Source organism: Hyla sarda, chromosome 4, assembly GCF_029499605.1.
Source record: "Hyla sarda isolate aHylSar1 chromosome 4, aHylSar1.hap1, whole genome shotgun sequence".
NCBI classification, from domain to species: Eukaryota; Metazoa; Chordata; class Amphibia; order Anura; family Hylidae; genus Hyla; species Hyla sarda.
The window spans coordinates 249,912,519-249,937,968 of NC_079192.1; the positions used below are offsets into that span (position 1 = coordinate 249,912,519).

The 25,450-nt window shown below is 40.2% G+C and overlaps 1 protein-coding gene across 4 annotated transcripts in view; it reads left to right on the forward strand.

The window, feature by feature from the left end:
- DOCK4 (dedicator of cytokinesis 4) overlaps positions 1-19,494 on the forward strand; it is a 351,745-nt gene extending 332,251 nt beyond the window's left edge. For 2 of the 4 annotated variants that reach the window (XM_056573904.1, XM_056573906.1), the window contains 5 exons: positions 162-274; positions 4,717-4,789; positions 10,234-10,347; positions 11,461-11,522; positions 12,627-19,494. In XM_056573904.1, coding sequence (XP_056429879.1) covers positions 162-274; positions 4,717-4,789; positions 10,234-10,347; positions 11,461-11,522; positions 12,627-13,049 — 785 coding nt within the window. In that variant the 3' untranslated portion in view covers positions 13,050-19,494. The remainder of the gene's footprint in view (positions 1-161; positions 275-4,716; positions 4,790-10,233; positions 10,348-11,460; positions 11,523-12,626) is intronic. The other 2 variants (XM_056573905.1, XM_056573907.1) reach the window with 1 other exon arrangement.
- The last annotated feature ends 5,956 nt before the right edge of the window (positions 19,495-25,450 follow it).

Genomic DNA, 25,450 nt, shown 5'->3' on the forward strand with positions numbered 1-25,450 from the left:
TAAGGACAGTCATTACATATCACTTCTTGTTTTCTGATATTTGTTCCTATAAAGTTTTTTTAATTTTTTTTATATACTATGTACAGTTTTTATTTGCAAAGCACTGACATCTTTTTTCTGTTACCATAGAAATGTACTCATTAATGTGTCTTGTGTTTTAGCTTCCCCTCTGTTATCTGACAAACACAAGCATTCCAGAGAAAATGCCTGCCTATCCCCAAGAGAGAGACCCTGCAGTGCCATATTTCCAGTTCCAGCAGAACCGCCCCAGGTAGCCAGTCTGTCAACCAGTAACAGTATGTCTGTTCTGGGGAAGATAATGTCAAGTATACAAGATAATATAGCATATTTATGAGCAGTGTTAGTGTGTGGATTCGTGTGGATCTAATTTATATTTAAAAATGTGATCGGTTTAAGATACCTGAACTTGGTTTTATTAAGTCTTAATACAACACTTCTATTTGCTTTGACTTAAAGGTCAATACTGCTGAGGTGCAGAGATGTGCTCTTCTTACTAAGTAGCTAATCTTTTGTAGGAAAATCAGCAAGCTATGTTTTTTTCTCAGTGCCTTCTTATTTTGTTTGCTGTGTTGTTGCCTGGTAGCCTTGAGCTGAGAAATGACAAAAAATTTTTTTTTTTCCTTAGCAATTAGACTAAAATATAAGTAGAGTAAATATTTGGAAATGGTAGATATTAATTATGCATTTCAAATATAGATACATTGTTATTTTGTCCTAAACAAACACTTGATTTTACATATTATAAAATACTACTACTGCTATACTTCGGAAAATTGTAAGGGAGTTTAGGCAATTTCAGGGCAAAAGGAAGAAACATCTTATACAGCATGAAATCTGCCTCTGCAAAAAAAACTTTCAGTCATATCATAAGTTTTCATTTGTGAAAACCCAATGATATACTGGGTGACAAACTTGGGGGTTGCTCACTCGCAGGGATCGCCATCCCCAGCATTTGAAATGGTTGGCACATTTTAAAGGGGTTCTCCGGCACCCCGTTTGTAATCAGTCCCTGTGTTCGCTCCGGGTCTGATTACCGGCGACCACAGGGCCGGCGGCGTGTGACGCTATCACGCCCCCTCCCATAGGCTTGCATTGAGGGGCGGAGCGTGACGTCACATGCTGCTGGCCCTGTGATCGCTGGTAATCAGACCCGGAGCGAACACGCTCCGGGGACTGATTACAAACGGGGTGCCGGGGTGGATAGAGGATAAGATGTCTAAGCACCAGAGTACCCCTTTAAACTTGCCTCAGCCTGCCATCTGAATAAGGAGGATAATGGGCGAAGGGAGCGACAGGTTGAGGATAGGTAAGTTTCTATGTCATCAGTGTCACCCACACTACCAGCCTGTACCAATAGGTTAGTGTGGGTGCTACTGATGACAGATTCCTTTATACAGAACAAAAACTCACTCGTCTTAGCACTAATACAGGAAAGCATGCGTAACTATTAGTTTGGAGCCTACTGTTCCATAGAACCAGTTTCCTGGCTTGTCTCACCAGACCTGGGTTTCCTCCAGGCTGTAGATCCCACAGGCCTGGCATAGCATGTGTCTCACATTGAGGCACCTTCTTCACAGAGGTCCCTCAGGTGGCTTCTTATGTGCCTAACCAACTCCTAGCAGGGATGGAATATAGTTGGAATGGAAGCTGCTCTTACCAACACCAATATCCAATGCCTGTATTTGGGCTTTATACCTAACCATAACAGGAGAAAACCTGTTTCCTCCATTTCAATGGCATATTTATGTCGCTCCATGTGTATACAGAAATACATATAACGTTAATTTTAGTTAGATAACATTTACATTTGATGCTTCATTTCCTACTTATGCTTCTCATAGAGCATTTTCCCACATAGCCGATTAAATATTACGAGAGGATCTACAGCAAATATCCAAGGCTGACACTTAGATTTCTGCCATGGATTTGGAAAAGATCTGCTTGGAGACTAGCTAATCTGTGCAGATTATAGAGCATATGACATATTCTACCAAGATAAATCAAGCTGCATATTATATAAAAAAAAGTTGCTAAAACTTAACTTTATTATAATAAGAATAATGGATCAAAATGTATCCACAACGAACACCCCTGTTAGGGAACATAGCAATAAAACCACCCTACTATCATGTATATTATCAAAGCTCTTAATTAGATAACAATACCAAGTGCCACTGTATATATTATTCCTCACAATAAGCGCTTAGTGCAATAGGTCTTACAACTGAGATTTATATGTCCTTAAATATAGTAAACTCCTAGAAAAGCCACCCTGCCACCCAAGTCTCCTCTCAACATGTTTCCCCCACTGCTATTAGCAGTAGTCAGAGACTACAACAGATGAAAAGATGCAGTCACATGCCCTAGGTCCGAAAGAAAAGAAAAAACCATGATAGCCATTGCATACACTCAATAAATTCATGTAAAAATAGCCCCATACAGATATGATCTGAAAATTAACTCTTAGTGGGTCACTCACAATTTCTGCGATCAAGGATTGGGAAGATGTATGCATCTTTTAATCTATTGTATGTTGTAGTTGCTGACTAGGTTCTAGATTTGTACTGCTACCGTATATACTAGAGTATAAGCCGACCCGAATATAAGCCGAGGCCCCTAATTTCACCCCAAAATCCCAGGAAAAGTTATTGACTCGAGTATAAGCCTAGGGTGGGAAATACATCATCCCCCCCCTGTCATCATCCAGACCCCCGTCATTAACACCCTCATCATCATCACCCTTTCATCATCACCCCTTCATCATCCCCCCCTTCATAATCACCGCCTGTCATCATCCCCTTTGCATCATCCCACATACCCCCCTTCATCATCCCCTTGTCATCACCCCCACCCCCTTCATCATCCCCTTGTCATCATCCCCTTGTCATCATCCCACACCCCCCTTCATCATCCCCTTGTCATCATCCCCACCCCCCTTCATCATCCCCTTGTCATCATCCCCTTGTCATCATCCCCTTGTCATCATCCCACCCCCCCCTTCATCATCCCCCTGTCATCATTCCACAACCCCCCTTCATCATCCCCTTGCCATAATCCCCCCCTTCATCATCCCCTTGTCATAATCCCCCCCCTTCATCATCCCCTTGTCATCATCCCCCCCCCCTTCATCATCCCCTTGTCATCATCACCACATGTCATCATCATGGTCTTCAACCTGCGGACCTCCAGAGGTTTCAAAACTACAACTCCCAGCAAGCCCGGGCAGCCATCGGCTGTCCGGGCTTGCTGGGAGTTGTAGTTTTGAAACCTCTGGAGGTCCGCAGGTTTAAGACCACTGCGGCCTTCAACATCATCCAGCCCCCTCTCACCCCCTTTAGTTCTGTATTCACCTCCGCTCGGCGCTGGTCCGGTGCTGCAGGACTGTCCGGTGGGAGGTCGCCCGGTGGTTCCGGGCTGCCATCTTCACCGGGGGGCCTCTTCTCCGCGCTTCGGGCCCAGAGTAGAGGCGTTGCCTTAACGATGACGCAGAGGAACGTTGGTAATGAACGTACCTCTGCGTCGTCGTCAAGGCAACGTGACTATTCTGGGGCCGGGCCCGAAGCGCGGAGAAGAGGCCTCCCCGGTGAAGATGGCAGCCCGGAACCACTATTCCACAGGATGACCTCCCCACCGGACAGTCCTGCAGCACCGGACCAGCGCCGAGCGGAGGTGAGTACAGAACTAAAGGGGGTGAGAGGGGCCTGCGGACCTCCAGAGGTTTCAAAACTACAACTCCCAGCAAGCCCGGACAGCCGATGGCTGCCCGGGCTTGCTGGGAGTTGTAGTTTTGAAACCTCTGGAGGTCCGCAGGTTGAAGACCACTGAGGGCGGAGAGTTCACTCGAGTATAAGCCAAGGGGGGTGTTTTCAGCACGAAAAATCGTGCTGAAAAACTCGGCTTATACTCGAGTATATACGGTATTTAATTTTTTTGATACATCTATTAATTTCATTCAACCAAGTATTTACTAACACATAAGTTGATATACAAATGTCTATTTGAATATTTGGATATACCTTCTCAGTCTACTGCTCCATATATTTGCACAGAAATTGGATATGTGTCTCCTGATGAACCCACAAAGTAGAGGGGGAAACACATTGAGACAAGACTTGCCCACTCCTACCTAGGAGCTTACTATATTGAAGGAGGTATCAATCTCAATTGTGAGACCCATTGAGGAATAATATATACCATGGAATTTAGTATTGTACTCTCCTTATGAAGATCTTTGATAATATAAATGATAATAGTATGATTTTTCTGCTATGTTCCCGAAGAGTTTTTTTGTGTGGATATGTCTTGATCATAGAAACATATGAGAAGTTGTGATTGGTGGGAGTCCGGCTGCTGAGACCTCCACCAATCACTAGATTAGGGGCCTTCTAGACTTTTACATTGTTTATACAACGTTAACTCAACTTTCCAAGGAAAGCAGAACAGAAAAAAGGGACGCAGCACTAAGGCATTTGCACAGCAGCCTGACCCCCACCAATCACAACACAACACAGACATGTCACTATGAAATTTAAGAAGTAACTTGAACATTTTGGCAAACTTTAAGAAATGCGTAGTTCTCCTAACGACTATATAATTGAACCAAAACATTTCACTGATTTTGCTAACTGTATATGGCAGCATATTTCTGTCATATGGATGTTAACCTTTACATGTCTGTTGTTTTAACCTTTCTAGAGAGCACTTTTTAATCACATCGGAGAAAACACTTTGCCTCGGAGTGATCCAAACCTCTCAGCTCCAGATAAAGGTATGCTTCCCCGACTGAAAATAAGTGTTATCGCTGTTACAAAACTGGTTGTTTAGTGAATAAGTGTATAGTTGCTCTAGTTTTTCTTTTAGAATTCTCTGCTTGAGAAGCTGTGTGGACAAAATGTAATTTGCGAATACAGAACCATCTGTTCCCACTTGCAGCCCTGTATGTTGTTAACATTGTTTTAAAGATGAAGGAAATTAGTTCAGGAAAGTTTGTGTTGGGTGCAAGCTGTGTTACTGAATTCTAGAATAAATCTGCTTTGTGATCATTTTCCCTTCTTCCAGTGCAGGTTTTTGAGCCTATTAGTTGGCCCTGATATGTTATGTGTTCTCAATAAGGAGCAAAACTGTTTATAGTTGTAGCAGAAACACTGAACTGTTGCTGTTTGGGATCGCTGATATAGCTCTGCATGTTTAGAAGCTGCTGTGAGATCGGGAAACTTGTTTGACCCTAAAGGGGTTTTACAAATGTCCTTTTCAAAGCTCTATGGGGAGAAGTCATCAATCTGTTTTTTTTAGTCTAAGTTTGTTGCATAAATTGTCGCAGCCAGTTTCTGTGCAACTTTTTATTTACAGAATTTTAAAACCATAACCATATTGTGGACTGCATTAGAAGGAGTTTTTGCAGTGGTTGGTTTCAAATTTGTCGCACATGACCTCTTTTACACACTAACTCAGACTAACTACCACCAGCCCTACAAAAGCATCAAAACTGGCACCATGCTGAAATGATGTGGCCGTGCAACAAATTTATCAAGCACTGTGCGACGTTTGATGAGTTTGTTTTATGCACGTCAAAGTCACTGTGACCTTTGTGTTCTATTCCTGCACAGAGAGTAGGATTCCCCCCACCTATATACTCTCTACCTACCAATTAGTTCCAGTGTTTATTTCAGGTGAAAGATTACTGAGCAGGCATCTAAACTGAAGTGCACAACAGAAGGTCACTTGGAACTGTAATGGTTCAGAGCCTTAGCCAACATCTTTAGAATCAATCATAGTTACGCACAACTGGTCTACACTGTCCCAGAGTCAGTACGAGCAGGTCCGATACCTGGCTGAATATGGTGAGCAGCCATTGCATAATTAGGTAATTTGCTCACCCCTATTCTAGCAGGTCAATATCTTAGTCAATATCTTTTGTGTACATGTTTCCCCAAATACTAACACTGTATGATTTTCGTGTAATTAACCCCTTAAAGACACAGCCCATTTGGCCATAAGGACAAAGACCATTTCATTTTAGAATTTTTGTTTTTTCCTTCTTGTGTTCTAAGACCCTATGACTTTGTAATTTTTCTATATTGGGGCTGTATGAGGACACATTTTTGTGCCTTGATCTTTAGTTTTTATCGGTAACATTTTTGTTTTGGTAGAACTTTTTGATTGCATTGTATTAATTTTTTCTGACGTGATATGACCAAAAATCACCAATTCTGGTATTATTCCTGTATCATTAACATTTTAATTGTACATTTACACATTAATAGCTATTGATAGCAATCATTAGATTACTATGTACTGATCAGTACTGTCAGCCCGATCTTCTTGTTCAGGATGGCTCTCCAGGCTGCATAAGATCTGCAATCCTGAAGGCCGGAGGGAGGTAAGAGACCTCCAGCAGCTATTTGAGCTCATCAGACCCCTGCAATTGCACAGCAAGGGTGCGATAAGCCCACTGGACCCTCCGGTTTCACTATAGATGACATTATCTGCATTGAGCACGGCATCTGTAGGGTTATTGGCAGACATCAGCACTGATGTCCTCCATTATCAGTGAGTCCCAGACTGCTTATAGCAGCCAGAGCTCACCCACTATGCAGCGAGCACTCTTCTTGCGCTCGCTCCATAGTCGTGCTGTAAATGTACGGTGCTGTGTGCAAAGTTACTCACTGTGGCACTGTACATTTACCTTGTGAAACTGCTATTGGTCTGTATACCACAATTTGTATTTATTTTGCACTTTGGGTAAAATTTATCAAAATTTGTGTAGAAGAAGAGTGACCATAGAGACCAATCAGATTGCGTCTTTCATTTCAACTAGTAATAGCAATATTGCCAGAAATGTATATTGGTGTGATCCAGAGACCCTGAAAATTCTCTCCGCCATGTATAGCAGAAGGTGCACACTTTCCATTTGATATTGCCACATTGGGCCCTTGCCTGTCCGTAATTACAAATTGCTGCTGGGAGCCTTTTGAATAAGATAGATGGAGGCCATTATTTTAGTACAAAATTATCTTAATTGCTAATCATTAAGGCTTGTAATTCACGATCTGAATAAAGCAAGTGACACAAGATAAAGAGCAGTCAGTGTACTTGGCACAGGCATGGATATTCCTGGAGGTAAATCAGGCTTAATGAGACACTTTGATGTATCTGTGTTTCCACCCAGCGCTAAAATATATTAATTGCCTGATTGTATAATTCTGCCCTCAGTTATTAATTTAAGGATACAATATATACCATCAGCTAGCAGAGGTGACAGGTTTGTTTATCATGTAAACAATGAAAACCCTAAAAGGCGTTGCCTAGAAAAATGATTAGAAACCTCCTTGAGAACAATACTTTATACTGCCTACAAGTGTTCAAATCTTTAACAGATCTATAGACTTGGATATAAATGTGTGCTAAGCCCTGACAATCTTAGTGTATTATCTTGGGTTCAATAAACTAATTGAAAGTCTTCGCTAACAGTCCTTAATTAATCTAATACTGGTGAAGTCATAGCATGTGTGCTTAAACCTGTATATAGCCCCACAGGCCCTCCACTCGCTCCAGGAATTCTGCACTTACAATTCATGCTCCTGAGCCAGCACCTCTATCCTCCATCATTAGTCCTGGGACAAATCATAATGCAATGTGCATGTAGAGGGTAATAGGTCTGGACAACATTTATGTATCCGCACTCTCTTGGTTTCTCTCGTCTCTCTGTCTGCTCAGATAATAAGGTTGTGCATAATTTAATCATCCTTCTCCATGTCTAGATTATTCCTACTCTATCTACAATCTGGGTGCTTAATGTGGTTATGGCTTCATCTTTAATGTCTGCTTTGTCTCATAATCCTGTACTTGGTCATCAGTGTAAGAGAAAAAAATGTATTGTGTTTAATATTAATAAACACAGTCATTTAAAGGGGTTCCCAGGGAGCAGATAAGGTTTTATTCTCTGCATGTCTTAGAAGTATACCTTTAAGATCATTGTGAGGGGGCATGGTTTCAGCCGCAACTGGCTCTCTGAATGTAGATAATAAAGACTATAACTTTTTTGGAAGAATTAAGAAGTGCCAATAAAGGTGAAGACCCTTCAAATAGCTAATCTTGGAAAGAGGTGCCCTGTGTTATGTGCCCTGTGTTATGTGCCCTGTGTTATGTGCCCTGTGTTATGTGCCCTGTGTTATGTGCCCTGTGTTATGTGCCCTGTGTTATGTGCCCTGTGTTATGTGCCCTGTGTTATGTGCCCTGTGTTATGTGCCCTGTGTTATGTGCCCTGTGTTATGTGCCCTGTGTTATGTGCCCTGTGTTAAGTGCCCTGTGTTAAGTGCCCTGTGTTAAGTGCCCTGTGTTAAGTGCCCTGTGTTAAGTGCCCTGTGTTAAGTGCCCTGTGTTAAGTGCCCTGTGTTAAGTGCCCTGTGTTAAGTGCCCTGTGTTAAGTGCCCTGTGTTATGTGCCCTGTGTTATGTGCCCTGTGTTATGTGCCCTTTGTTATGTGCCCTGTGTTATGTGCCCTGTGTTATGTGCCCTGTGTTATGTGCCCTGTGTTATGTGCCCTGTGTTATGTGCCCTGTGTTATGTGCCCTGTGTTATGTGCCCTGTGTTATGTGCCCTGTGTTACGTGCCCTGACTTTATGAGCATAGTGGCTCAGTCTGATTTACTCATAGCAACCAATGGCGGCTTAACATTTACTAAGTGCTCAGGTGAAATAAAAGCTGCACTGTGATGGGTTTCTATGGGTAACAAAGACTGTCTTTAGCCATACTGATAAATCTGGGCCCATGAGTTTAGTCTACTTTCTCACAGCAGTATTTGAGTCAGTCTTTTGTATGTGTTTGTATGCCAAAATTAGGAGCCGAACCAACCCAGAGAAAACTAGAATACCGATACAAATACTGACCTGAATAAGTAGTAGCCTAAGTGGCAGGGAATAGTCTAGCAGTGATGGCCATTCAGAAGCAAGTCTCAGGAGAGTTAGCTACCATATTTTTCACGGTATGAGATGCACTTTTTCTTCCCCAAAACTGGTGCATCTTATACGGCGAATACACATTAAAACCCTGTCCTATCGCGGCGTTCCTGACGGCCATCAACGGCCGGGACCCATGGCTAATACAGGACATCACCGATCGCGGTGATGCCCTGTATTAACCCTTCAGACGTGGCGATCAAAGCTGACCGCCGCGTCTGAGGCGAAAGTGACACTAACCCGGCTGCACTGGAAGGGACTTTACCTGCCTCCTCGGTGTCTGCTCCGTGCCGGGATCCCCTGCATGGCCATCGCTCTCCTTCGTAGTCATCACGTCATCGTGCACGCCATCCCGTCATCCAATAGGAGCGGCGTGCGTAGCGATGTGATGGCGGCGACGGAGAGTGAGGATACCGGGCATCAGAGACGTTCCGGAGCGATGGGGACACCCTGGGGACGCGGCGACAGCGATGGAGGGCGACATCCAGGGGAGCGGTGACAGGTCCGGAGCGGCGGGGACGCGTATTACCTCCTATACCAGTGCTCTTCAACCTGCGGACCTCCAGATGTTGCAAAACTACAGCTCCCAGCATGCTCGGACAGCCAACGGCTGTCCGGGCATGCTAGGAGTTGTAGTTTTGCAACATCTGGAGGTCCCCTGGTTGAAGATCACTGTCCTATACTTTACATTGTAATCTAGATTTTCCTCCTTTAAAATTGGGTGCGTCTTATATGCCGGAGCGTCCTATATGGTAAAAAATACGGTAAGTGGTAACTCCTCTTTGCCCAATTTGCACGTTTGGATAATCTGTTTTGCACATATGAATGTTACTTTCTTCGGTTGTTTTCTTAGGGTGATGACAAAATTATAGCACTAAAACATGGCTGCTGTGTTGTTGGGTTATACAAGACATTTCACAGTCTACTGTGGGAGATACTGTATCTGCTGCAGTAGAAAAAATATATTCATTTTTCAAGCATAATCCTGGTGTGGTAAGATACAGCCTGAGCTGCTTCTGTTTACTTCAGCTGCCTGCATCCTTGCTAATATATGAAATCATTGGCAATTTATGTGGTCATTCCAATTTCTTGCTTTCTCTGTCAGATACTGTAGTCTGTTTTGTGCTTCTCTTCAATATGAAATGTGACAGGTTGCTGTCATCTGCTCTGTAGAAAATAACACATTCAGGCCTGACTTTAAAAATCCACAGCGAAACTCAAGGTTGTTTGTGTCAATTCTGCTCCAATTTTACAGCAGTGAACACAACCCCAAGCAGTTGGAGCCTCGATAGCGGGAAAGAAGCCAAAAACATGTCAGAATGCGGGAGGTTCATAACCCCTCCGGTGCCACCCAGACCCACACAAGCAGGTAGGTCTTTCTGTCTAAGATGTTAATTGAATTTATCTGCGTGCATGCTAGTTGTGTTGTTATAATAAAGTCTTTAAAAAATAAGTTGGCAACAAAACATTTAGGAGTTTATGGTTTCAGCAAGTAAAGATGATATTTTGTATAATACCATTATCCATTATATTTTCTGTATTAATAACTTATGGTTTTCGGGATCTTAACTTGCAGAGAAAGTGCTCTTCAACCTTCCTAGCTGATGGGTAATCAGACGGATACACCGTACCCTTCAAGCTTTAGTGAACAAGGGTCTGCTGCATTCTATTTTAGCAACTATTAACCCTAGTGAATCAGCTCCTAAATAGGACATTATAAAGTGATGAGTGATCTGCTTGATTACCAGGGTTCTATAGAATTTACAGTGTGCTACGGAGTACCCAAACCCTAACCAGTAAAAACTTTTGATGTGTCTCTCTAAGGGCTGGTTCACATTACGTTTTCCCCCATACGGGAGCGCATACGGCAGGGGAGAGCTAAAACCTCACGCTCCCGTATGCCTTTCTATGCGCACCCGTATGTAATTAATTTCAATGAGCCGGCCGGAGTGAAACGTTTGGTCCGGTCGGCTCATTTTTGCGCCGTATGAGCTTTTTCCCCGGACCTAAAACTGTGGTCAACCACGGTTTTAGGTCCGGTTGTAAAAGCGCATACGGCGCAAAAATGAGCCGACCAAATGTTTCACTCCGGCCCGCTCATTGAAATAAATTACATACGGAAGCGCAAGGTTTTAGCTCTCCCCTGCCGTATGTGCTCCCGTATGGGGGAAAACGTGATGTGAACCCAGCCTAACATATCAAAAGTTTTTGCAAATGACAGGGACACTTTAAAGGGAGTCTGTTAACCAATATGTTTCCCAAACCACTGGCAGCATCAACCTTGACATGCTCCCTTATCACAAAAATGTTTTTCCTGACTCTGAAAACACCATGTCAATATGGCAGATTCTGGAAGGCAGTGACCCTGGCTTCTTCCTGCATATGTAAAACAATTTCATTAATCTAAAATGTTAGTTTTGTTGTCATTGTGTGACACAGAATCTATTACAAATAAGTAACTGTTTACTTTGTTTAATTTCAGCTTCTCCAGCAAGAAATATTGCTGCAGTGTCCCCTTCTATAATGGGAAGATCTCCAATGAAGGTAAATAGTTTTCTTTGTCTGGGTCAATATGCATACAAGAAATTGTGACATTTTTGGGATTTCGTTGTAGCATATCTTGAGTTACAAGCAGCCAGCAGAGGGCAAACTTGCACCATAGAATACTTGCAGCTTTCTTCTCTGTAGATTTTTCACCGAAACCTGGTGCTGATTTAATTCTGTTGTCTGACGGAAAAATAATACTTGCTTTATCGGAGATGAATTAATAAATCCAGTTACCTACTTTTGTCTGTTCTGAAAACAGTCACTACATTAACACAGCTTTTTTGCTGGTATAGACTGTGTTTGTTACAGTAAATATATATAAAATTGGCAAACTGAATATACAGTCTGATATGTTATTATTAAACCAATGGGAACTGATAATACTGTAGAAATACATCATAAACTGCAGATTATTTGCTTAGTAAGCATATTCCTAAATACTTCCAGATGGAAGAAAAGAGTGCAAGGCTGTGGCAGGTTTGGTGGCCCAATATGTTGATGGCCATAAGTCCTTTTTAAACTCCTCCCCTCATATACAATGTCAGTCACAAACATAACTATGTTGTCCAGTGGCTGCAGAGCTGAAAATGAAGCTTACAGTGAGTGCACCATAGTGAAACCTGTGAGTCAACTGTCCGGTGCTGATACACCACTCAGCTATTTGACTTGTTCAACTATAGACACAACCCAGGAATGTGTGGTTAGAGAAATAAAACGACTGCTCAGCAGGCATCAGAGGTCTAGCCTACATGCCAAAATGGGTGGCAGTGCCGGATTTGACTGACAGTTGGTCATCGTTTGAAGTATAATCCACATATTCTAATTGACTCCCCATATACAGTGTCCAAAACAGTTCCCAATCCTTATCATATACAGAGTGTCAGCAAAAGACCCCTTCCTCATAATATAAGCAGTAGACTTAGCTAAAGATACAGATTATTTTTTTGGGGGTTAGAATGTTTTTCTGGGATGTTCCCTCGATGGGCTGCCACTGTGCTAGTCACTACAAGGATTATTCAACACCGTTTTATGTGAACCGTAGTTCTCTGGTGGGCCTTAGAAATGTCTTTAAATTCCTAAGCTTTGTTCATTGCTTTTCAGGGCTCAATGCAGTCATTTACTCCATCTCCTGTGGACTGCCATCCTTCTAGCATGATGTCCAATTCTCCAGTCTTGTCTGGGAGCTGCAGCAGTGGCATTTCTTCTCTAAGTCGTTGCAGCATTTCAGAAATGTCAGGTTTTGAGAGTCAATTTTTTGAGCAATCAGGATCTGGCTCAAGTTATGGTATATCAGAGGAACCAACAAGAAAGGAGAATAAAACCCCACCCCCTTACAGTGTGTATGAACGGACTTTAAGGCGTCCTGTACCCGTACCTCAATGTCTCTCCATACCTGCTCCTATTGACCCTCCAGCTTTACCACCTAAACCTGGCCCAGCACGTCCAACAAGTCTGGAGAATGGCAAAAGGACTGACCCATTGCCACGCCCAAGGCCTTTCCCAAGGAAAGTATCTCAGTTGTAAAAGGATTGCTGAACAAACAGTATGACCTTGCAGAACAAGTAACCCCAAGGGGTGCAGTGATAAGTGAAGACTGCAGATAGGTTATAGATGTAATAAAAGTATGGGCACTTTAATTGTTTACTATTTGGTTCTCTTAAGAAAGTAAAGAATTTTGTTATGTATTATTGTTTTGCACATTATAATAGAAATTTTAATTCAGGAGTAACTTGACAAGAGGCACTTTGGATCACATACAGAAACCACATACATTCATGGAGTATGTGGGCTTACTGGATATAAATTTGATATCATAATTTCTTTACATTTTGATGAATCTGTATACAATGAATAATTATTTGTTTCTTAGTTTCTTTTTGTGTTTCAGTTATATTTTAGAGATACTTGATTCTTTGCTTTTAACCATTAAAAAAGCCAACAATTCCAAATGTATTATCTGCGCTAACTTCAAATTTATAACATAGATATTAGTTTGATGACCCTGTTAACATCTTACTATATGAGCATAGTATACATCATTTTCTTCAAAGAATGTGGGATTTTTACTTCTGTATATAAATCTCTGCTCATGGGCGATAAATTATCTTCTGTACTTTGTGCATTTTCTATATGACAAGACAATTTTAATGTTTTATTAACTCAAGGGAGGGTAGCTCTCAGAACTGCATGTACTACGAGGTTGTTCCAATGATCAAAGCAGAGAAGTAACTGCTGTACGTTCCAGCTATAGGCTGTTTATTTGGTACGTATTCAGAGCAGTGTGTCAAAGGCAGTAAAACTGGGGTTGCTTTAGTGGTTTAGTAATGCAAAACTTTTTCTAAAGCTTAGTTTTTTTTACCTATGTCCTTGTATTTAAAACAATGGATCTGAGTTAGATGTATGTGTATCTAGATAATGCTGTAGCCAGCAGAACAAGGCTCTGTTCACATTAGAGCCATGACTTTCATCATTTCCAAGATCATGACAGCTTTTGAAATGGGTCCAAATGAATCCTGATGGATTTCTTTGCTTTTATAGGGGTACTCCAGCATTTCAAAATGTATCGCCCTAGGGCAAGATAAGTTTCTGATCGCAGGGGGTACAAGAAGTCGGACCAGAATGTGGCCCCGAATCTCTCCACTGCATGGAACGCGGGGTCGGCATGCTCTCCATTTATTTTCTTTGGGAGCACTGGAGATACATGAGCTGTACTCATGTACCTCCAGCTCTTTCATACGGAATGCATTGAGCCTGTGCCGACTGCAACTTCCCTTCAGCCGGGAGATTCTGACCCAGTTATGGAGATTGAGGAGGGGTCCCGGAAGTTGTACACCCGCAATCGAACACTTAGCCCCCCTGTGGATAGGTATTTAAACAATGGAGTACCCCTTTAAAAGGCCATGGATCAGGATATGTTGGGTTTTCTGTATTTAGTGACAAAAATAACAGTGCTTATTCTGCTATTCTTGTCATCAAAAGCAATGGGAAAAATTAAGAAGGGTAGCAATGTGAACAGAGCCTAAAAAAAGAAGTAACAGAATGTATCCTTAGTTGTATTCCCAGAGGCTGCTGGGCTTGTGGAGATAATCAATGCTTCATTTATTTAGACAGCTTAAACTTGGACAGAATTAGTGTTCAATGTTTCGCTATGTAGTGATCACATGTGGGTTCACTACTGATTTTGGTGTGATCCAGTCATTGCACACAATACAAACACTGGTGATGCTACATTTTACACCAGGACAGGTGCACCCGGTAAACTTCTATTGCTGATTCACCGCTATTGTCCGTTAGAATAAAGTCACTCTGAAACATTACTTATCTCTCTCTAACCCATTGGCTCCCATGTTGTAAAAGTAATGATCTTTTACTGGATTCCTCTATATAGGATAGAGCCGCAAACTCTACTATTACATTTCACAATTATAGTTATACTAACATGTACCAGCCCAACAGAGACACTCTATTGGCCTTTGTTAGGTGAATGTGGGCTACAGGCAGAGGATAGCCTGCTCTACACCCCTTCATTAAATAACCCCCCACCCCTTTCAATCACTGAACAGAACTCAGCCAAACACAGCCCATATGAAAATAAATTCCCGCCCATCTGACAGATCTACTGAGTCAGGGGAGATACAAAGCTCTACAACTCAGCAACAGCTAGGCAATTATCATGCTGTAAACAGGTATGCGATCAGCCCCCCCTAAGGTATCTACTGGTTACTGCAACTCATGTTTTTTTCAGAATGACCTCAGGTTTTCTTTAGTATACCTGGTGTGCATCAGTGGCTAAGGTATTTATTTTTGTTGTCTATTTTGAATAGACAACCATCACAACACTACACAACTCACTTTTCTGTTTTACATGTATTCACTTCAACATCTATGTTTTCTAGTAATCCACTTTGTACCATTTATCACATTTCCCATATATCACCTTTAATGTAGTTAAAACGCATAAAAATAAAATTACACAACAGTTCTTTATAAATATATATGTCTCACATAATGCTTATGGGAGTATTGCTATCTCCATTTTTCTGGGGCTCTAATACCCCTTTTATCTTCCTTTACGGAGGGAATCTTTGACATATTTTGATGATGTGTTTGGAAGTGGTAATTTTTAATGGTGAAGCTATAGGGAGTGCCTTGTTAGCAGTCGCTCCAGGGCACTGGAGTTTGCGGGGACCCAAAGGCCTCTTAATATGAGCAAACACCAATAACATAAATAGCACACAGTGGGTAGGGCCATGGTTAAAAACAATATATCACCTCTATTATTGTGTGTGCATCTTCTACTGCACAATTGACTAAATCAGATCCATTGTTAAGTGCCTTGCATTCAGCTACTCTTTGCATCCCCAATGTTTTACAAATAAATGTGTATGTTTTTCTCTTAGAAAAGTATTGAAGGTGCTGGGCTCTTTTAATTCCGATTCAGTGTATATGGTTATGCAGGAGGCCAAGCAATACAACTAACATTTTATATAGATCAGGCTAAATTAGAAAAGTTCAGCAGTTTTGACAAGATCCTATAGTTCTATGTATCTACTTGTCAATCGCATTTAATTATAAACTTAGATATTGGATGAACAAGCAACAAAATGAATCATTCATTTATATTGGTAATTCGTGACCTACCAGTATATCTGACATAAAGCCGTGTTTGCTACTGGTCACCAATGAAAATATACTAGTTTCTATAGAAGAGGAAAACAATTTACATATGAGCAATCACATCGGATTTATTTGCCAGAAACTGAGAATCTTATAATTATTCATACGATATAATGATCTATCTATAATAAACTGATGGATACTTGAAGTTGGGAAACATAGTAGGGAAATGTAGGGTTCCCGGGTGCCAGTATATTTCATATGTAGATTTAACACTGCTCTGCATGGATACTGGTGCTGCATGTTAGTATGCAATACTTTGTATGGAAATGCACACATACTAAGAACATTGCATATGGAAGCATAGTAGTAAAGGGAAGAACTACTCAGCTTAGTACTGTATGGTGTATTTATGTATTCTGTGTGTAAACAATAGTAAAACACATGTATCTGAGGTATTTAATGCGGAGAGCTTTATTTCTCTGCATATTTCTATTTATTACTAACTGGGAGCGATAATCTTTAGTGCTCTGTAATGTAAATTAAGATGTCATATGTAGATGCCAGTACGACAGTGCCCACGCTTACAAAGTTATCATGACAGCTATGGGATGATGCCTTGGATCTTGAAAGCAATAATAGTTGATAAAAGCACCTCTTCGTACATTGGCTTATTGGGTTATTTAGTATGCCCATATTATTATTCCATACATGTGGATGGAACAGATAAACTGACTCATAGTAGCTCAATAATATCTCTTAGTCATGTTCTTCTTATTTTCACAATTACTTATAATCCAAATCCTTTTTACTTCCAGGGAATACAGGAAATATTTATTTTCAAAGTGGTGGCTTAGCTTCTTGTGCCAAAGTGCTTTCCTAGAAAATAACATTGATGACCTATGCCAAGGGTTAGCCATCAATAAGTGATTGGTGAGGGTATGATTCTCGGGGCCACACTGATGAGCAAAATGAGGGGGTTACAGTATTGTGTAAGGGACTGGGGCTAAGTTTCTGTACCAGGCATAGCTGCACATGGACAAGTACTTGTGCCTGGATATACTGTGAAGGGGACATAGAGCACTGCAGCCTATTATTTCTGCTGATCAGTAGGGATCCCAGGGGTTGGACTCTGTCCAATCACACATCGACCTACCTAAGGCTGGGCCATCAGAAAACACCTATAAAGGTAATGTGTCATCAGGAAAATACCTATTGTTTAAATAAAATTGTTATATTTTGGGTGTTTTTTCCAATTTTCCAATTTACTATCATTATATAAGATAATTCTGAAATCTTGCATTTTAATTCTGGCCACCAAGTCTATTATTAAACTGACACTCCCTGTTCTGTAGAGAGAGCTTTTCTGCTTTCTTTCCTTTATCATGACAAGCACATTTTTCAGTGATAGGTGACACCTCTATATAGATAGGATGGGACCAGGCCATTCACAACAAGTGATGATCACTGCTTTTCACCTCTTCCCCCACTGCACAGATCACAGAGCAAACCTAGAAAACTTTTTCATGGAAGTCAGTGTGTCCCTTCCAGTCTGTTTCCTATGGTCCATGTGTCTACAGTAAAGCATGTCTCTAAATGCTATTAGCTGTGTAGAATCTTAAGCCGTATACCTGTCCTTATAATCAATGCACAAGAATGAAATAATACACTTTTTCTATTAGAAAATAAAGTATAGGAAAAAAAAAAGAACACATTCTGTATCTGGTTCTAAAAAGCAAAAAATAAATTAAATAAAAAATTAAATAAAAAAATTGAGATGACACATTCCCTTTAATTATTCCTGGACAGCACACTTTATTATCCACCAGCTTTTCTAGATATTTCCCTGGTTATCCTTTACTAATGCATGAATAATGTGTCAGGTGAATAATGCAATAAACATTTGCATCCAATTCTTTTCCTATGGTTTTCTAGTTCATCATACGGAACAATCCCCACCAATGCAATTTTCTAGCACAAACTCTTGTACAGATGTAATGTTGTGCCTTTCTAGCCTGTGTGCTGTCTCATTGTCATTAGTCCTTGAATTATGGGCATTGTATATCTCGGCTGTTTCACTGTATTTCTTTTATGTTCCTACCAACAAACCTGCCACCTGTTCTGGCACATAATTCTACATCCTCACCAAGAACAGAGCACCTTACGTGATTGATTTCATCGCTCTCATGCTTTTATGGCAATTTACAAAATGGTTATGCATTTTAAACCTTCCTTTAAAAAAAAAAAAATACAAAAAATAAGAAAAAAAAATAGTAGATAAAGTATTTCCCTGTTTTCGCTGGGAAGTTGATTTTTAGGTAAAGTGTGTATTTTGCTTTTAAAGACAGTCTGGTTGAAAGAAAATGATCACTTTTTATATATTTTCCCAAAAAAACTGTTAGCAGGTGACTACATTTTTAGTAATTATTCGAGTATTTTTGTACATAGTTTGTTAACTTTAATAAAATATTCCACTTAAAATAAAGAGCAGGCGTGCATATGCAGTATGATTGTGAGAATTATGCCAAATAATTTATGTATTGAAAACGGTTTGTAAATATGTGCTTTTTAAATAATAATTCAGCCATATTGACTTTACAGTTTTGAATGTCAGAAGAAAATATATGGTAAAGAATATTTATGTTTTAGTAAAAGATATTAAAGAGGGATAGTAATTTTAGCTTTGTACCGGGCTATTTTGCAGTTTGGAATTTTTAGAACTGATTGTGGCTTTGGGATATAACATACAGTGTTGTGTTTTAACATATTTAACAGATAACAGGGGCAAGAAGACTATATGTTCGTATATCTTTGCATATACAGGACATAGATTGATAAAACGATGCATTACTGTTGGTTTCAATTTTGGCATTATAACATAACAGGCTCTTCTGATTTATCTGTGTAGTATATAGTTGATTTGTTGTACAGTGTTTTACAGCAAGTGTTTTTTTTTTTTTTTCCTGCGGCCATCTTTCTGTTTCTGGCAACCAGCAGAAGCGTTACATTTAATATATGCGTGTATTACTGGACTCATTCATGCATAATAATTATTATGATGAACTCTTTACCAGATGTGCATATTAGATGGTGCAGCATTGGAACAAAATAAAATAAAGTTACTTGGATAATATATATATGCTTTGGTGTGTTTTTTGTTTTTGTTTTGTTTTTTGTTTTTAAATGCTGTTTACTGAATAGGATGTGTGTACAGTGTATGCTATACAATACCGTTCTTTTCGCTTGTTTACAATAGATTAGTTATCGTTAATTTGAAATTAAAGGATATTTCCAGAGATTTGAACAAAAACTTTCATGGTATGTGTCTCATTATTTTCAATAAAACTGCTTCATATCTCTGTTAAAAATAAAGTCTTACCGTTTCTTTGTTTCCAAGCAGGTGGGTCCAAAACTGCTGTCTATATTGATTTCTAAACCTAAGGAGGAGGAGAAGCCAGCTACTCTCTCCTCCTCCTGACATCATCATTGAATTTACCTTTTTTCCCCACTGAAAATAAATTGTAACCTTAAATGTGATGCATTACAGCAGGATTTCTCAAGCTTTCTTCATTCAGAACTGTGATGACTTGGCTTTACAGTTACTTGAATTTCTTCAAAATTCTTAATTAATTACACTTAAAAAAATTAATACAGTGATCCCTCAAGATACAATGGCCTCAGGTTACAATATTTCAGCATACAATCATTTTTCCTGGAACATTGTAACTTGTGAATGGCCGGTAGATCAAACTATTCAGAGTGGGTATTGGCTGTCTGGTAGTGCCTCTCAACAGTACAGTGTGGTACTACATGTTCTATACTGCTCTTTACCTGTGCCAAAATGAGCTGCTCCTTTGGACACCAGATCCATTTTGTTTTCCTTGTGTACTATACTGGACCTTGAAGAAAAACCTGCTCTCTTCATAGTTATTTACAACAAGTTATTTACAACACCTTACAGCTATTTCTTGGTTTACCGTTCGATTAAGGCTGCATTCACATCTCTGTTTTACACTACGGGTGCCAGATCAGCTGGGGGAGGGGCAAACCGTGTACTACGGTTTTAGGTCCGGTCACAAAACGATACGGGTCAAAAATGAGCCGACCGGAGTCACTGTTTGACTCCGGTCGGCTCATTAAAACGAATGGAGTTCAGCGCTGGTCCGGCTGGGGTATGGGAGCGCACGGTTTGCCCCTCCCCCAGCCGGATCTGGCACCTGTAGTGTAAAACCGAGATGTGAATGCAGCCTAACAGACAGTAAAATCAGACAAAACCTGAAATCATATACAATCGTATTCTAAATAATTGTTTGGCATCCAATTTAAAATCATAACCAAAAGTCGTATGATAGAAAAAAAATTGTTCGATTTTTACGCTACTTGTATGTAACAGGAGGAAGAATTTCAAAGTTTCTAGCACTTTTCAGAGAATTCCCAGGCTACTGCGCATGTGTAAAAAACAATTTGTGTGCGATAAATCTGATGAAATTGCACAGTCACACCATTTAATACGACTTACATAGACCATAATAATCTAAAAATTGTACATGATTTCAATCCGATTTTGACTCTGGGCAAAAAATCGTGGTCAACCATCATTTTACCCCTGACACAAAATCGGATGCAGATCAAAACTGATGCATGTGTTGAATATGATTGCTCAATGGAAGTCAATGGCTGCGTCTTGGTATACAGTTTTGTACAATTTGAAGGTAAAAAAAAAAATCATGAGAAAAAGTAGCATGGTAAAATCATGATATGAACCCTTATACAGTCGACTGTTTATTTTTCTTTAATCTTTTTTTTTTTTTTTTTGGGGGGGGGGGGGGGGGGTGACATTTGGGGGGCTCCCAAACCATTTACCAGTTTTCCATAGAGTTATGTTCTCCGGTTACAATATTTGAATGAATGATCAATTTTGCCTACGCTGCACCCCTTACTGCTTGGGAAGCACTGCATTAGGATGCAGGCAGTGGCCTGTCTGACTTGTAGATGGATAAACATTTGGTCACTGATACCAGACCTACAAGGAAAGATGCATTTACACATATTTACTATGTCTCTGCACAGTAATAAGGAGATTCTTTCCACTGTGATCCCCTGCCAAGAAATGCTGACTGGATGGAGGAGGACCCCATGGGGGATTTAGTGACAGCGGAATACTAGGCATAAAATAGCTGTTAGGCAGGTGCTTCTCTGCAATCTAAGAGAATGGATCATATTTTTGTGTCAGCAGTTTTCTACTGTCACATGTCTTAAAATTATTCAATTACTTTACTGTGCACAGTGACTTCTGTATGATACCTAAATGTGTTTCATCTTATGGGCTTAGTAGGTGTAAGCATTATCATTTACATTAAAAAGTAAAAACAAGTGCGCACTAGAAACTTCATATTATCCTCTGAGACTGAAGCCTTCTGCTTCAAGGTCTTTCAAGGAGTGCTTATTAAGTCTGCATGAAAATATATATAGTAAAGCTCTACATCACTGTAAAGGGGGAAATTTATGAGCATAGGAAATCTGGCTGACAACACCTGTGATTGTGAAGCGCACATTGAAATATGACCCTATAATGTATCACTCTGCAGCTTTGCCACTGGTTTGAAATCTACTGAAAATAAATATATTTTTAATATATATATATATATATATATATATATATATATATATATATATACACACACATATACTATATATCTCAGACACAACTTTAAATCACCAACAGTAAAAATGTATTACATTAGTACTGCGTTATAAGAAGCTAAATTTGTTACGTTCCATGGCAATATAATTTTATTTTTATTTTTCTTCATGTACTGATAAAAAAAGAAAAAATAGATTTTTCCAGAACATTCTTCTAAAGGTTTCTCTCTGCTGTTCTCTTGTCTCACTAACATAGGGGATCCAAAGCGAGGGATCAAGCTCTATAACATCAATATGCCTATAAGGACCTAAGTGATCTCTAAGGTATTTTCAAAGGCCAGTGTAAGGTTTACATGCTCAAAAGCGTTTGACATGGAAAATGTGTCGTTTATTCCATAACTTGTTGGACTATTACATGGCCTTGGATGCCTTTTCTCTAAACTGCTGACTAGTGTTAGCCAATCAGTTTTTTTCATTTCCCATATTAATTATATTTTGGCAGGATCTTCCAGCCTCTGTTGTAGACGAGTTTTGTTCCAACATGGTTGCTAGCAAAAGGGTTTGGCAATGGCTTATTTATTTTTTTGTACAAATGAGAAGCAAAGGCACCGGCACGTACACTAGTAGTTTTGACGTTCATCCAGGGTATATGCTACACTTCATTCACCTGCCCTGATTGCGGTGGTGCACATAGCCAATCCACATGTGAAATGCAAGAAATAAGAAAACAACAGTAGCCAGCACTCACCATTCAGGGGACTTTAATGAAGATATCAATGCATATTCATAACTTCGGCGGGCAGGATTTTAGGAGCAGGAGGGGTCTCTGGACAGCACTGTTTCGCGCAGCTCTTGCGCTTCCACAAACAGATATATCGGCGTGGATGCACGCACCCTAATTAATTTGAGGCATGCCGGGAAGGTTGTCATAGCAACACATAGCAATGGAACAATAATCCTGATAAGAACAGAAACAACTTGTATTCGATCATTGAGTCCTAAGACTCTGGTTGCGTCCAACTTTACAATCCATCGTGCCTCCCTTTGCAGCAGGAGATTATTACGATCTCCGCCATACACGGGTGGATTCAACCTCTCCAAGCCGGTAAATTTTAAGCAAGTAGGATCGTTATCATGTGAGTCACGAATGTGAGCTATTAATCTGGGGGCACCACTCCCTGTTCTGACCGAGCAGAAGTGTTCTCAAATCGGAACATGAAGTGGCCTTATCATTTTGCTCACATAATATTTACTACAAGGGCAAATCAGAGAATATACAACATGGGATGTACGGCATGTGATGGAATGATCCACTACATGAGTGAAGCCACCTAATTGTATCTGTCTGCTGGCAATGTTGTGGGGACAAAAAGAACAGTTTCCACAACGATAATTTCCTCTGGGGGGTTTATTTTGTCAGCCACTTCGAGCCTGTGGTGTTTTCTCTTTCAGTGGGTATGATTTTCTTTAACTTGTCACCTAGGGTTGTGTTTTTCCTATATGTGACGATTTTTAGAAGAAGCTACAGTTTTTAAATTGGTGTCAGCCTCTAACATATACCAATGTTTTTGAATTGCCCTGGCTACAATATAATTTAAGTTGGAATTATTTAAAGAGAAAGTGAAATGTTTGTGCCGAGTAGTGGATCTTGGTTTTGTTTTTAAGAGATCTGCTCTTTTTACTTTTTTTCAAGACTATCTTCTATTACAGTAAGAGGATATTTACATTCCAGCAAGTGTTGTTTTAATTCTCCTGCTTGATGATCAAACATTTCAGGCTTACTGTTAATTCTCTTCAAACGGAGGAACTGGAATTACGGAATGCTGTTCTTTACATGCGTTGGGTGGGAGCTCTGATAATGGAGGAGAGCATTTCAGGCGGTCAGCTTAGGGTAACCCATAGTAACAAGGAACTCATCTTCGACCCTTAGCTTCACATCCAAGAAGTTGAGCTCAGACCCACGCAATACACTGGTGACCAGAAAAGATGACTCAAGGCCATCCCACACCACAAAGATGTAGATAAATCGCAGAAACAATTTTTATATGTTTTACATATGGATTTGTCTCACAAAAGACATAACGACATTCAAAGGCGGCAAGGAATAAGTTGGCATATGTACAGGAGACCGGCGTCCCCATAACGGTGCTGGTCACCTGCCTATAATAATTCCTGCCGCCCAAGAATTTGTTGTGGGATAAGACAAAAAGTAACGCATCGCAAACAAAGAAAATAAAGTTCTCTGTTTTTTCAGTCTCATGGAGGATTTACCAGACAGCTTGTACACCCGCATCCCAAGGGATGCGGTGTATAAGCTCTCCACATCAATGGAAGCGAGTTTGAAACCTTCCTGCCAGTGAAAATCATCAAGGTGGGAAAGGAGATCGCTATTGTCCTTTATGTAAGTGGGTGTGACAAGTAGAAGGGGTTTTAACCCCTTCATGACCCAGGGTTTTTCCGTTTTTGCACTTTCGTTTTTTTCCTCCTTACCTTTAAAAAACCATAACTCTTTCAATTTTGCACCTAAAAATCCATATGATTGCTTATTTTTTGCACCACCAATTCTACTTTGTAATGACATCAGTCACTTTACCCAAAAATCTACAGCAAAACGCAAAAAAAAATCATTGTGAGACAAAATTTAAGAAAAAACACCATTTTGTAACTTTTGGGGGCTTCCGTTTCTACGCAGTACATTTTTCGGTAAAATATACACCTTATCTTTATTCTGTAGTTAAAATGATACCCTACTTATAGGTTTGATTTTGTCGTACTTCTGGAAAAAATCCTAACTACATGCAGGAAAATTTATATGTTTATAATATATATAATATTCTAACCCCTATAACTTTTTTATTTTACTGCCTATGGGGTGGTTTGAGGGCTCATTTTTTGCATCGTGATCTGAAGTTTTTAGCGGTACCATTTTTGTTTTGATCGGACTTTTTGATCGCTTTTTATTAATTTTTTCATGATATAAAAAGTGACCAAAAATACGCTATTTTGGACTTTTGAATTTTTTGGCGTGTACGCCATTGACCATGCGGTTTAATTAACTATATATTTTTATAAATCGGACATTTCCGCAAGCGGCAATACCAGATATGTTTACTTTTATTTACACAGTTTTTTTTTTAAATGGGAAAAGGGGGGTGATTCAAACTTTTATTAGGGAATTTACCGTGATCACTGCCGCGCGCTATTAGCCACGGGTCCCGGCCGTTGCTAGGTGCCGGGCCCGACCCACTATGACACGGGGCCACGGCATGGCCCTGCATTATAGAATGGGAGCCGACCCATGACGTACATGTATGTCATGGGTCGGGAAGGGGTTAACAGCCACTCAAGGTCAGAACAGGGAGTGGTGGCCCCAGAATAATAGCTCACATTCGTGACTCGCATGATAACAATCCTACTTGCTTAAAATTTGCCGGCTTTGAGAGGGGGAATCCTCCCGTGTATGGCGGAGATCGTAATAGTCCTCCTGCTGCAATGGGAGGCACGATGGATCATAGAGTTGGATGCAACCGGAGTCTTAGGACTCAGTGATCGATACACGTTGCTTCCGTTCTTATGATATTTATTGTACCATTGTTTGTATGTTACATATGTTATGTGTTAAACTATTTGTGCTTTCCTGGTGTGCCTCACGTACTTACTTAGGG